General features: G+C 37.8%; 1 protein-coding gene across 1 annotated transcript in view; it reads left to right on the forward strand.

The window, feature by feature from the left end:
• The first annotated feature begins 1507 nt into the window (after window positions 1-1507).
• LOC144645083 (A disintegrin and metalloproteinase with thrombospondin motifs 6-like) overlaps window positions 1508-15596 on the forward strand; it is a 29485-nt gene continuing 15396 nt past the window's right edge. Inside the window, exons 1-7 of the mRNA XM_078504550.1 lie at window positions 1508-1528; window positions 2454-2520; window positions 3012-3325; window positions 3972-4122; window positions 11766-11926; window positions 13187-13273; window positions 13722-13846. Coding sequence (XP_078360676.1) covers window positions 2469-2520; window positions 3012-3325; window positions 3972-4122; window positions 11766-11926; window positions 13187-13273; window positions 13722-13846 — 890 coding nt within the window. The 5' untranslated portion in view covers window positions 1508-1528; window positions 2454-2468. The remainder of the gene's footprint in view (window positions 1529-2453; window positions 2521-3011; window positions 3326-3971; window positions 4123-11765; window positions 11927-13186; window positions 13274-13721; window positions 13847-15596) is intronic.

Genomic DNA, 15596 nt, shown 5'->3' on the forward strand with positions numbered 1-15596 from the left:
TTTCCAAGGATAAAATTGTTTTACTGGATAATTAGTCTGACGCTTAAACGATGTGCATGTACTTTATATTTCACTAGAATTTATGACAGCTGTATGAGCTTTCTTGACCAAAGTATTCTCCAGCTCTCATATCTCGGAGTTTTATTCCTTTACATTTACCACGACAAAATCAACATGCGGACGCTTTCTTTGTAAAATATATTTTTTTACACACCTTGTTATGTACATGTTATTTTTCACCGAAGTTGATAATAGTGACAAAAAATCTCAACTTAAGTTTAAACGTTGGTTTCAATGGATTAACAGTGTACACGTTCTTAGTTCTGGTCTACTGATATTCGTTTTAGTTCCACCACTTTTGTTTAATCAGTTCAAAGATCTCTTAAAGTGTTTCAATGAGAAGTGATCATCTGGTCGTCTTTACTCTTAGCTTTTTAATTTCTGAGTATCTAAATGACAAAAGAATAACAATTTGACCCTGTTTCAATTCATTACATAGACCTATTCATCTAATCATTTTGAACTTGAGTATAATTAGTATAATAGACCATTGCTTATTCGTTTACAACAGGACAAATAAGTTCAAAAGATATCAAACCAAACATATTCTTTTTTTCTCGCGGTTTCTTCTAGCTTAATATTAAACAGCTTTGTCCAGTTCTCGCAGTTCTCGAGTTAACCTTTTTTTTTTAGTTTGTTTTATTTTATTTACAAATTTCTTGTAATCTTTTCTCCAGATGTTTTCTTTTGCAGGATATTGTATCCTCCTTTTCTTTGCATTCGGTAAGTTAACTGTTGCCAAATATACGAAAAGCAACAATTAACTGTTATGTTAACAATCTTTCTTTTATAAAGCAAAAGGAGTATTCTGTGAAAATCTGCCCTGCAACAACATTTTGCAGAAATACTGCTCTTAAAAAAAAAAAAAAATACTTGTGCCTGAGTTGCATAATTTCTTTACCCGGCGCCCCATTGTACGTCCAATGGTTAATTTGTACTTGAAGCGTCCGACCGGTCTGCACAGGATCAAAGGTTCGACTTTGTCGGCGACCCAAATTTTTTACTGTCCTTTGCTCTGTTTTGAGGTTTGCTTTTTTCATATTGTCCCATCCCCCCCCCCCCCCCCTTACTAACTTAATTCCAACAAAGAAGCCTTTCAGATTGAAATGGGAGCGACCCTCGTTTAATAGACAACTAAAACATGTTAATCTAACACTCGCTTCTACTTTAATTTTTACTCGTTATTTTTCTTGCTCGTTAAGTTTTGTTGTTGCTGTTGTTTTCAAGGAGTTTTATCCCTCGTGTATTATGCGATTTTGTTCTAGCATTATTTAGTAATTAGTCAATTTATTTATTGTATTAATATTTCTACTTGATGTTTAATATAAACCTCTACTTTTGTAACATCCTTGATGATGAATACTTAGATATCCGAATCATGTTTTATAAACTCAAAACGTTTGTTATTTTCTGAGATAATAAATATGGGGATTTCCTTGCAGGTTCAGCGTCATGCTTGAATGTAAAGGTAAGAGAGACAACAACCAAATTCTTCATTTAGCTTGAGGTGATCATAATTCTGAGGCGATCGTTTTCAGGATTACCGAGTTCTATTCCGTTTTTGTATTGTCTTCCAAAACACGGATGCCTACTTCTATGGTAGTATTTGAAATAACCTGAAAAGGAGAATTAGTAATTAAAAACCGTGTCGTTCAGAAGTATACTAGTCAATGCAATCGTTTCATAGTGTACGACTAGGTGCATTTGGGAAGTGAGGTAGGGGAGACAAAACGGGTCAGTGCTTATATTTTACTTCAAACTTAACTTCCTTATTAAACAGCATTTGCGCTTCATTTTGTGACTTTTCTACTTATATTTTATTTATCGGGAAACATTTTGTCAGCTTGGTCACTTGTCTATGGCAACTATGCATTTAAAGGCTTATTAACTGAATAATGGTCTTTTATTAAGCTTTTTTTTCTGTGGTTAGTGCCGTTTGGTTTTTAAAAACAGTTTATCCTCAAATATGTTTGCAATTTTATATTTTTTTATTAATTTTCTGACATTATTGAAAAAATTGAAATGCAAAATGATTTAATAAAGTTGGCAGATCCAAGATTGCGAACCTTTTAAAGGTATGTCGTCATTTTGGCGTGATATGACGTTGTATCAACCACCTCATATCGACTACAATAAACATTTTTGGATGCTTTCCATACCTTGTATGTCTGATAAGTATAAAATGAAGCTTACAGAAATAGGAAAGGGGTGGGGGGAGGAGGGATTGTGTCCCCCCTCCTCCTTCCAGACTCACGAACGAATTAAAAAAGGCTAAAAAGAATTAAAGATTTATTTGACCGCTAACCGACAGTCAGGGACATAAAAGCCGGCAAGGGATGTAGGCCTAGTACAAAAGTTTTCAGTCTTAACTTATTTCATTATTCTACATGCAGCCTCTTCATTATCACATGACAGAAATGGAACTAAGGCATTACTTTGGTGTCCAGACTTCCGCGGATGGTAAGCAAAAAAAAAAAAAAAGCAATAATTGTTATTATATAAAAGCAAGCAAGTCTAAGAAGTTTTTTGCTCGCATAGTTTAACATTAGCATCAATAGGTTACCGCTTAAATTTCTGTGTATTGTTCTTTGGTCAACTGTATTCCCTGTCGTAGCTTAGATTTTTGTCTCTAATTCACTTATCTACTTGTAAATAGCAGAGCCAATCTGAACTTACAATAGGACCTTAAAGCTCTGAGGCTAAAGTCGTGCTTTATTTTTTTGAAGAGTTTTTCAACCGTCTTCTGTTGGTTGAATTAATGCGTTTAACAGTTATTATTCTATTGGGGACAAAACATTTTTGATTGATTTGGTGGAAAAGATTGTTGTTTGTCTATCATTCATTTTGAGAAGCTTTTGCCAATAGAACACTTAATCACCCAATAACATGGTTTAACCGAACTGAACCTCTGAATGTCATGTAACAGCCTATGTCTGTTCTGATTTCTTTAGTACCTGAGTACGAAGTAACCATCCCTTATCAGTCAAATGAAGATGGCGAGTTCGTGACTCACACGCTCCACGAGCGTCACACGCGCGACATTCACGAAAGCGGGGCATGGTTCTACAAGATGGACGCATTTGGCAACAAAATGCATCTGAAATTGCAAAGAAACACGCAGTTGATAAAACCGGGCCTCGAGCTTGAAACAAGGCATGAAAACGGTGACGTCACAAGGACACCTGTCAAATCAGATTCATTCTTTCATGGAAAAGAGACTTCGGATCCAGGTTCTCTTGTGGCTATAAGCAACGACAAGGGACTGGTACGGTATTTATTTAACTTAAATTGTAATAACTACAAGAATGTCAATATTGGTGTTGTTGCTTTAAAATCGTATATAGGTTTTTGCTTTACAGTTCATGAAGACTTTGCATAATTTTTTTCACGGCGTACACTCTAAGGCCCAGGCCTTATGTCGAACTTTACACGAAACAAACTAAACTGAGCGAATTAAGTTCATGATAAGTTCGACGTTTGACTCAGTTGAGTTCGTCTGACTGAATTAAGATCGACCGACACGTTCTTTCCGTCTGAAGCACGTGTGAAGATCGACTGTAGGACAAAGTTTAACGTCGATCTTTTCACGAAACGAACTTGATAAATGCATTTTAAATTTGCATGTTAATGTATTTTTAGCCTCGAAATATTCGTTCTTGCTACTCTGAATTTGGCTCGACGAATTAATGTTCGACGTTTGACCCAACGGTCGAGCTTTACCTGTTTGGGTGGACCAAAAGTGCAATTAAGTTCGTCTCATGCGAAGTTCGGCGTTTGGCCTGGGCCTTTGACTATAAAAATGACGACATAACGTGTTCAAAACTAATGTAAGACCAACAGCCACAGTTAACGTTACTCGGGTACATGTTAATACTGACTTAAATTATTTTCATTACATTAATATTTTATAGAATGGTATGATAAGGTCATCACGTGACACTTTATTTGTTCATCCACTTCCGGACCATTTGTCAAGACACGTGACTACTGCTGGAAATGGCGGTAAGGCGCATCTTGTCTACAAGAAGTCGATGGAACCAGCTCACTGCCAAACAAAAACAGGTACGAAAGGTATGAAAAGAAAAAAGGAATATCGCAATTAATGGAGCAACATTTTGGCAGAAATATTATGTGCAGTCATTGGAAATTTCATACATTGGAAAATTTGAAAAAGATAAAGATACAGCCAGTAACACAAGCTGATCGAAAAAAAAAAAAAATTCCGAGTGCTTGTAATGCAACTTAAATTGAGCCTGTGACGGCTTTTCGTACACACAGGTGGGATACTCTACCACTGAGCTTCAAGAGACTTATTGTAGCTAGTCCATATAACTAGCGAAGGCTCAAATGAGACACACTCCCCGTATAATCCTAACATTAGTTTCGTCGAAGAGTGGGCATATGTGAAATCAAAGTCTCTTCGAGATATCGACGTTTTTGCATGAAGTATGAGTCGAAGGTTTATCCTGTGCATTGTTCTTCGAACTTATCATTACAGTTTCTTTGTAGTTTAATTTAACAATTTCCTATCTTCGCGGAGGAAATGCAGCCATATAATTTTGTCAAAAATGGCTCGTTCGCGCCGGGTATTTATACACATATTCCTTAACATTACACAAATAAACAGTGCAAATTTCACCGAGATCTGACAATTCTATACTTTAAAACTGCAAGGACCTTTCGCGGCAGTCGATTACGGCAGCGAAATTAGCAAATGAAACAGCAAAATATGCGTTCGACGCTTTGTTTTTGCAACGCTATATTTGAATTGTTATAGGTAGACCGCCGTTCAATGTGTTCAAGGCCGTATCGTTACGATTGCTCCATGAAAAAGCACGAAAAAAAATACGGATATTTCCGACTACTGTCGGAGAAAACATTGCGTAAACAAATCGTTACACTCAAGCTGCGTTTTGTCTAGGCTCGGCGAGGGTCGGATATCAAGACCCAGGATTAAACAAAAGCCACATATACAGTGAATGCTTTCGAATTATATTTGAAGATGAAATACGAAAGAATTTTGCTGTCTTTGACTGAAATTCCACTCGAACTGCGTAGATACGATCGCATGTTGTAAAGCCGATTCATGCAACATTGCTCTCAACGCGATGTAAGTGCTAGTGATTATTTATTCGTGTTTTAGTTACGCAATCCATTGTTTGTGCGACGCTTTTTATAGATCGCCTTTCAGACACACGTGCGTTGAGATAAGAAAGCTGACATGTCACTTTTAAAATTGTTATATAACGTTTGTAAATGTGACAAGTCACGTTTTTTCCACGAAATCGCAAGTGATCACCCACAGCGGAAAGTAATCCCTTGAGAAATTAAAACAGTCCCTTGAGAAATTAGAAAAGACCCTTGAGAGTTTACAAATATGTGGTTCCAAATTTTGTCTACTAACCCCTATTCTACCATTTTTGCTTGTAAACAAGCAAAAACGTCGAAAAAAGGAAATGATTAGTAGAATGTGTCACTGACTTATCTGTGCCTTTCTCATTTTTCTGCTATGCTTTAATGTACTATTATTTCTTTCGAGCTCTGAAGTACTTAAGTGTAATACTCCATAATTTTCGAGCTTTTTTAAAAGTTCGCGGACACCGTACCTCACCGATTTCGCTGAAATTTGGCATGCAGTCTTGTTTTAGGGTCCTAACTACCAAATGGATATTAAAAAGTTTCAATTCTTTTTATTTTGGAAAATATCGAGAAGGCCGATTTGAAGCGTCCGTGACGGCCCGCCAACATGGCGGATCAAAGGTGTTCTTGTTACTTCGACACTGAACCTGCCGTCACAGTTTCTCGATCATACTTGGTATAGTTATAAAGAACTATCTTTCTTCTTTCTATATATCAAAATAGATTCGGCAAATGTTGAGTTTGGATGATCAACGGCCAAGAAGTTCGAAGGTATGTTAACGATGTTTTGAACAGTCTCAAATTTACTACAAAATGAAAGGCTAATAACTCCACTGTTATCTCGATTTAGAACAAGCCATTTACCATGAACAAAGCTTGTTCATTGGTGAATTGATTCCATTAATAAAAAAATTGGGGAAATGTAACCGTTAAGAATAAAAAATTATGGAACCTCTAGTAAATTGGCCATTTCAGCGCCATTTCAGCGGTTTAGCTCATTTAACAGCAAATAATCGGGAGAAACATGAAAGGGTTACAGTCGTTTAGAATAAGCAGTTTTCAGGTATTCTTTGCTTATCTTAAACAAATACATAATCTTTGCCAAAGATATGGCGATTTTTGAGCGTACGATCGTTTCTCCAAATTTTTATGTCGGCAACTTTATTTTATTTGTTGTCGAGATTATACGCTGTTGTTATTCAATATTCGTTTCACAAGAACTTCTGTTGCTCGCATTTCCCAAATCACTGTTTAAGAAATTGCCCATTCCGTAACAGGGTCATTCTTACTTTTTCTTTAAAAATTACTAGGAAAGCAAGAATGTCATAGAACGGTTTTATACTAGTGAAAATACCTGTCAGACATAACTTAAACTGTTTGTGTTATCTGGCTGTTTTCACAAATATGCAAATTAAGGAATTCTTAAAGTGCCTATCTTTAACTATTTCACGCTTAAAGATTCCTCTAAATCTTTTCGCCTACCTTTTGGCCAAACGAAGTTTTGTGTCTCCAGGCAGAATGCTCGTTATCAGCAATGAAAGTCGAAGAGATACAGAAGCTCGAGTAAAATTCTAACTGCTGTGAAATGAACATCGTTTGAGCTTGACGTGTATTTATAGATTGCGCTCGAGCTCCGTTAATTAAGTTTATTCATTTGGCGATCAGATAAAAATCAATGAATGATCAGAGTTATTTCTAAGTCCATTTCTAAGCACGGGAGACACGGAAGTTTGCTTCAGAAGCATTTATGCATAGAAATACCGGTTTATTTTTGAGCGGTAAATCTGCATTTATAATAGCTGGGAGTTTGGGGTGTTTTTTGGTGTTTTTTATTTTTGAGGGGGCTCGGGGGGGGGGGGGGGGGGAGCTCGGGGGGTGTGGAAGTGGTGCCTTCGTATCCTCTTTTGTTCTTTTACACAGTGGCCTGAATTTGGAACAGTTCGGGGAATGGATTATCAATTACTCTTCGTTATGCCATGTCACCCCTTAATGTGGGAGCGCCGCGCCTCAATTCACGATAAAAAATTTATGGCCGCCCGGTCCATTTATGTAGTTCTCCGCCAGGTCTCTCAATAGGCAGGTTACGAGCCTAGTGGCCCATCAGGCCGGAGCTCATACCGGTTTCCGCAACGTGAAGCGACAACGAGTATTTTTTACTCCACCCGGATGGGATGCTATTCCATCGCAGGGTTACCTCCCTTCGCGAAAAGCTAAAGATTGACTGGTAATCATTTTTACACCTGGGCTAGGAAAGGGACTCTGGGAGTTGAGAGGCTTTCCAAAGAACTTTTAAACGCATTGTCCCCCAAAAGCTCTATCCAGGACTGTTTGGTCCAGAGTCCAGCGCAGTGACCATTATTAGGCCATCACGCTCCCCAACCGTGTAAGAAAGTGCAAAAATCTGCTTGGGGTAAGCCCTGGGGTTGTACAGTTTGGTACGAAATGTGGGCTTTTAAATGTGTTAATTAAGTTTATTCATTTGGCGATCAGATAAAAATCAATGAATGATCAGAGTTATTAAAGTCCATTTCTAAGCACGAGGGACACGGAAGTTTGTTTCAGAAGCATTTATGCATAGAAATACCGGTTTATTATTGACTGACGCGGTTAAAAAATACTCGGCTTCTAGCGGTAAATCTGCATTTATAATAGCTGGGAGTTTGGGTTGTTTTTTGGTGTTGTTGTAGGAAGGCGGGGGAGGGGGGGGCGGAATTCGAAGTGGTGCCTCCGAATCCTCTTTAGATCTCTGACACAGTGGTCTGAATGTTGAACAAAAGAGCTCATCTGTTAATAAGCATAATGCGAGCTGATTTTGAAATGAACATGACTTTACGTTTGTGTCATCAGTAATTATCGTGTTCGAAGAAGGCGTGGCTTACTCGCGGCAAGAACAACATACAGTGGAACCCCGATATAACGATCTTCGATATAACGATATTCCCGATATAACGATGAATATGTTATGTCCTGGCAATAGTAAAATGTATGGAACGGAACCCCGATATAACGATTCCTCGATATAACGATACAATTTTACTGCCCCCTTGGCATATCGTTATATCGGGGTTCCACTGTAATAACAGTGAAGCTAACACATTTTCCTCATTGATTTGAAATGAATTTCGAATCAATTATTTTTAGGGCAAGTTAAAAGATACAAATGTTTTTCGTCCAGATTTTTACAAAAAAAAAAGCAGGTGAGAACTTAGCTGTTCTTGTTATCTCGGACTTTTTTTTTTATTAAAGTCGAACCTCTCCATAAGGACATCTCTCGTGATGCGTCATGACTTACATCACGTATGTCCTTATCGCCGACCTAGGTGTAGAAAGGGACTACCGTAATTACTCGAATAAGCGCCGCGGCGCTTATTAAATTTTTTACGCCTCCAGTGCGGCGCTTATTCGAGGGCGGCGCTTATTTGAGGGCGGCGCTTATTAAAAAGTTTGACGCCACAAAGAATCTAATCCTTTACATTTATTAAAATAGGGTCCCCTGATTGCCAAAAGTCGTCTCTTGCTGAAGATTGTACTGAAGAATGTTCAATAGAAAAACTGAGCGGTAAAACAAGCACTTTGAACTGCAGAACGTCGCTTTTGATGGAAAGAAATATCCAAGTTTGTTTAAGAGTTGCTTTGTAGTTCTGTTTCTAGTTCAACTGATTTTCTTGAATAAGCGCCGCATCGGGACTGCGGCGCCGGGGGCGGCGCTTATTAACTTTTTTGTCCGAAATGCGGCGCTTATTCGAGGGCGGTGCATATTCGGGGGCGGCGCTTATTCGAGTAAATACGGTATGATATTACAGAGGCTTTTCGAAGAACTCAACGCAATATCCCCACAATTCAAAGCCCGAACCGGGATTTAAAAATCTCAAAAAAGTGTTAATATGAATTGTAAATCCACTCATAGCGGTCTGGCCTTACCAAAACCTGGAGAGAGAAAGACAGTGGGCAGATAAATTCGAGAGTACGCTGTTGAGCAGATTCTGTGAAATTCCCCTTTTTATCCTTTTCTCTCATAAGCCCTCCCAATTCAAGGCCCATATATCTCTTCCAAGTCAACTGTCAAAGTTTAAGGCCACTTTTTTCCTACCAGGTTACCGTCTTGAGAGTTTTAAATTTTATTAAATCTTGGTGACACTGTCCCTTTAATTCATTAATGTAATTCAAATCAGTTTATGAAAACGTTTTTCAGAAGACAAGAAGTTTTTTAATGTCGCTTTAAGCCACCGCACCCCAACCACGGATATAAGACCTACCACATTTAAAAGCCCACATTTCGTACCAAACTGTACAACCCCAGGGCTTACCCCAAGCAGATTTTTGCACTTTCTTACACGGTTGGGGAGCGTGATGGCCTAATAATGGTCACTGCGCTGGACTCTGGACCAAACAGTCCTGGATAGAGCTTTTGGGGGGCAATGCGTTAAGTTCTTTGGAAAGCCTCTCAACTCCCAGAGTCCCTTTCCTAGCCCAGGTGTAAAAATGATTACCAGTCAATCTTTAGCTTTTCGGGAAGGGAGGTAACCCTGCGATGGAATAGCATCCCATCCGGGTGGAGTAAAAATACTCGTTGTCGCTTCACGTTGCGGAAACCGGTATGAGCTCCGGCCTGATGGGCCACTAGGCTCGTAACCTGCCTATTGAGAGACCTGGCGGAGAACTACATAAATGGACCGGGCGGCCATAAATTTTTTATCGTGAATTGAGACGCGGTGCTCCCACATTAAGGGGTGACATGGCATAACGAAGAGTAATTGATAATCCATTTCCCGAACTGTTCCAAATTCAGGCCACTGTGTAAAAGAACAAAAGAGGATACGAAGGCACCACTTCCACACCCCCCGAGCCCCCCCCCCCCCCCCCGAGCCCCCTCAAAAAAAAAGCAACACCAAAAAACACCCCAAACTCCCAGCTATTATAAATGCAGATTTACCGCTCAAAAATAAACCGGTATTTCAATGCATAAATGCTTCTGAAACAAACTTCCGTGTTTCTCGTGCTTAGAAATGGACTTAGAAATAACTCTGATCATTCATTGATTTTTATCTGATCGCCAAATGAATAAACTTAATTAACGGAGCTCGAGCGCAATCTATAAATACACGTCAAGCTCAAACGATGTTCATTTCACAGCAGTTAGAATTTTACTCGAGCTTCTGTATCTCTTCGACTTTCATTGCTGATAACGAGCATTCTGCCTGGAGACACAAAACTTCGTTTGGCAAAAAGGTAGGCGAAAAGATTTAGAGGAATCTTTAAGCGTGAAATAGTTAAAGATAGGCACTTTAAGAATTCCTTAATTTGCATATTTGTGAAAACAGCCAGATAACACAAACAGTTTAAGTTATGTCTGACAGGTATTTTCACTAGTATAAAACCGTTCTATGACATTCTTGCTTTCCTAGTAATTTTTAAAGAAAAAGTAAGAATGACCCTGTAACGGAATGGGCAATTTCTTAAACAGTGATTTGGGAAATGCGAGCAACAGAAGTTCTTGTGAAACGAATATTGAATAACAACAGCGTATAATCTCGACAACAAATAAAATAAAGTTGCCGACATAAAAATTTGGAGAAACGATCGTACGCTCAAAAATCGCCATATCTTTGGCAAAGATTATGTATTTGTTTAAGGTAAGCAAAGAATACATGGAAACTGCTTATTATAAACGACTGTAACCCTTTCATGTTTCTCCCGATTATTTGCTGTTAAATGAGCTAAACCGCTGAAATGGCGCTGAAATGGCCAATTTACTAGAGGTTCCATAATTTTTTATTCTTAACGGTTACATTTCCCCAATTTTTTTATTAATGGAATCAATTCACCAATGAACAAGCTTTGTTCATGGTAAATGGCTTGTTCTAAATCGAGATAACAGTGGAGTTATTAGCCTTTCATTTTGTAGTAAATTTGAGACTGTTCAAAACATCGTTAACATACCTTCGAACTTCTTGGCCGTTGATCATCCAAACTCAACATTTGCCGAATCTATTTTGATATATAGAAAGAAGAAAGATAGTTCTTTATAACTATGCCAAGTATGATCGAGAAACTGTGACGGCAGGTTCAGTGTCGAAGTAAAGAGAACACCTTCGATCCGCCATGTTGGCGAGCCGTCACGGACGCTTCAAATCGGCCTTCTCGATATTTCCCAAAATAAAAAGAATTGAAACTTTTTAATATACATTTGGTAGTTGGGACCCTAAAACAAGACTGCATGCCAAATTTCAGCGAAATCGGTGAGGTACGGTGTCCGACCAAAGTTCGAATCTTATAGACTATGACAATTAAGCACCTCAAAAGCATTTCGAAATTGTTGTAAACTCATTGCACGTGCTTGGATAGTTAGAATGCAATTCTTTATCAACGATGTCAGGCATGATGAAATAAGCTTTGAAGGTTAAGGCTTGTACTTAATAAACTTTCTAAGGCACTTGAATCGCGAAAGTTTGAGAAAATTCACAAAACCTTTCTGGGTTTTCCATTCTTACAGACGCTAGTTAGAAATTTAAACAAAGGCAAATGTTTTTGAGCTCTTGATTTTAATTGCATGATTTTATTTGCAGCCTCGCCCCTTTTAACTGCATTGAAGAGAAACGAAGTCAACGGTAGAAGCTTAAGTGCTAATGGACATAAGTACTTACAAGCGGCTCTTGTGGCGGATGAAAATGTCGCAGCTAAGCATGGGAACCAAACTGCGGACTTTCTGTTAGTTCTGGCAAACATAGTAAGTAATGATGTAATGTATATGAAATGATTCATATATGAACTGCGGATGTATATGAGAGTGATAAATGATCGTCGCAGTGAATTTCCAATTTAAGCAATTGGAATAAAGAAGCCTGAAAAAAAATTCAGGGCTTCAACGGGATTCGAACCCGTGACCTCTGCGATACCGGTGCGATGCTCTACCAACTGAGCTATTGAAGCCACACATTGGGAGCGAGGTCAATAGGCCTTATTCGTATTCTCGGTATTGGACTGGAACTAGCTTGCAATGGAGGCTCATGCGGGCGAATATCATTAAAAACAGCTTCATGTCATTTGCATTTGAAAAGATTACCCGCATGAGCCTCCATTGCACGCTAGTTCCAGTCCAATACCGAGAATACGAATAAGGCCTATTGTGAGTTCATATTTTCCCGTGAGAGGAGTGAAATGATGTAATGAATATGAAATGATTCATATACATTACATCATTTCACTCCTCTCACGGGAAAATATGAACTCACAATTGACCTCGCTCCCAATGTGTGGCTTCAATAGCTCAGTTGGTAGAGCATCGCACCGGTATCGCGGAGGTCACGGGTTCGAATCCCGTTGAAGCCCTGATTTTTTTTTTTTTTTTTTTCAGGCTTCTTTATTCCAATTGCTTAAATTGGAAATTCACTGCGACGATCATTTATCACTCTCATAGTAAGTAATCTTGGGATGAAAATTGTTATCGGGCAAGATGAACTAAAAAGAAAACAAACCCCTTCCTCAGTAAATCTTTCTAGAGCACTTGAATTGCGAAAGTTTTGGGAAATCTAAGCATGTACTTGCTATAATTATAATCGTGATTTGTTAACTTTTAGCCGTTGTGAATGTTATCGTTACAGATGTATTCCGAATTAACAATATACTTTCCACGTTATCCAAGTTTCAGGCGAACTAAATCAAAATACCATCATGAAAATTACCAAACACATTGAAACAAGGTATCAAGGTGGTGAAAACGTATACTATACTTATATCCGGGAACGGAAATAAGCAAAATATAATAATGGTGTATTTACAACCAGGGCGGCTTGAGGCCACAAAATGATTTTGAGACATGATAAAAATAAAGTTCCGATTTTAATAAATCACACTTTCTTTAAAAGAAAGTTTCATATTCGTCTACAGCTTCATCAATCTATCTGGTGACTTCACGTTAACTGTTTAAAATTTAAAAGAAAAATTAAGGTATGCATGTGTGTGATTAATTGAGTAATATTTGTTGTAGATCGCTGCAACGTTTCATGACAACTCTATCGGAAGAATAAAACTCAATTATGTTGTCAGCCGACTTGTGATCATCACCAACAAAGAGGTAATGTCATTCTTAATATGCGAGTTAAACCAAGAATCATCGAACCCAAGATTGAACAGAAACAAAACCGTTTGAATATATTTCTCTATAATTTTCTCTTTAGTTAATGCGAAGGAAGATTTGGGAGTGGTGGTAATTTACTCTTCCCCTTTTCATCAACATCATTTTGTCTAAGTTTGTTTTATAGTAACAATTTGCTATTGAAGGAAGTTGAAATTGTATCTACGATACGTTAGTTAGACATATTTTATAAACATTGCTATTAAAAATCTAAAAGGATAATAAAATCATAGTATCCTACATTGAAGGTCAATTTACGACTTTTGTACTCGAGGTTCCTCTAGCTGGGTCCTGGCTATAATATCTTACTTATAAGCAACAGGCTTTGCCATTAAAAATAAACTTGAGAGCAATGAGATAATGAAGGTTGGAAATATTAATTCTATAGCTGAATGTAGACATTACCTCGTCCAGTGGAGTAAAGCTTGACCGGATCTATGACTGGGCAGGCCATAACAAGCCTGATGACAAAAGCGATCCGAAGTACTTTGACGTTTTTTCACTGGTTCATGTGTAAGTAATCAATGTTGGAGTTAGTTATTTTTTTACAGCCGCTTTCAGTGTTACGTGTATGGTTATCTTTCTACATCCATCTTTCAATATCGTCTTTCGAGGTGCTGTTTGAAATGAGCCAATCAAAACCGATACATACCGGTGTCGGTTTCTTGCAAATGAGCCCACAAGTTCAGAAGATAATGCTAGTGGGCCGTGATTGGCGGATTTCGATCCGTATTGTTTGTTTAGCACGTCAATAGATGGATGTCGATAGAAAGCCTCTATGCACGTTACACTGAAAGCGGGTGAAATTTTGCAGTCACTGGCGTAATAGTCATTTATTGCTATTATGACATACTTATTTGTGTTATATGTTGTCTTAAAACTGAGCAGTATATATCTTTTGTTAATTTATTTCTTGCGATCTTTCACTTGAGTCTTTGTTAGAAGACACCTGTATTATCGTCGAGGTGCAAAACATTTCATAGTCCTATGATCATTTGCCTCAGGACATCAGTTTGTTGTCAGAGTTTTTTTTTTATTTGAGACAACCTCGCCCAGTGAGTACCTGATCACATAAGGCCAATCCCATGAATAGGCCTTATCACGGTTTCCGACGCCATTATGACGAGTAAGCAAAGCAGGTAGAAATTACAGTGTTTGTATGGGAATCCGACGGCAAATATCGTTTTTTATAGCGCCTATCCAGGCCTGCTCTAGGCGCTTTACAAATGTTTAAATATATATATATATATATATATATATATATATATATATATATATATATATATATATATATATATATATATATATATATATATATATATATATATATATATATATATATATATATATATATATATATATATATATATATATATATATATATATATATATATATAATATTAACTTGACAAGAGGTCAGGCTTCAGTATACATCGTTTTATTGCGACAGGTCTGTTTCGTATGGACCTAAATTAATAGGTCCACACTCATCAGGCAACTTTAACGACTGGATGGTAAATTTACAAGCTGGCAGTTAAATGCAAAAGATTTAAATGGTTGCTATAGTAAATGCGTTATATGGTTTTTTGAAAGTAATCAAATAGTTGCTAGGTGATAGACGGATTATTTACAATGGTTTACATCTTAATTACGTTACTCTAAATTTCTGAAGTACGAATCGGTTTCTGTGAGGGCATGAACTCGCCAATTCGTTTCGTCTGTTAAGGCTACACAACTCTTTTTTGTAAATGATTATGAATTTTTCATACAGACAAAGGCTACAATTTTTGTTAATGTTGCTATAGGGCTTACATCTCTTGAGAACTTTCCATTTTATTCGGAACGGTTTCTTGGCGTCCTGCAAATTCCAAACATGTTTCGACAGTTCTGTTTCATTTCTTCTCTTCGAGTGTCGAAAGGAGGTCTGGTGATTTCTGTAACGTTCCTTAAAGTTTGTCGCCAGTCCGACGTAGGTTTCAGTTGTCGTCTCAGTGGTTATTGTGGCTTGATAGATGACATTAGTCTGGAGGCAATTTCCTTCGAGAGGGCAATCAGGTTTCTTTCTGCAGTTGCAGGTGTCAGGTTGCTGCGTTGGTGTGTTTGTTTTTGAGAGAACGTGTTTGTTGTGTGACGAGATAATGGATTTCATGTTTGGCATGCATGAGTAACTCAGCTTAAGTGTGTGTCTGTTGAAAATCTTGTGGAGTGGATGGTTCTTTGGGAAGCATTTGTCGACGATTTGTAGGAACTTTCTACCAAGGTT

The sequence above is a fragment of the Oculina patagonica genome, chromosome 1 (genome assembly GCF_052425735.1).
Source record: "Oculina patagonica isolate OP01 chromosome 1, crgOcupat, whole genome shotgun sequence".
NCBI classification, from domain to species: domain Eukaryota; kingdom Metazoa; phylum Cnidaria; class Anthozoa; order Scleractinia; family Oculinidae; genus Oculina; species Oculina patagonica.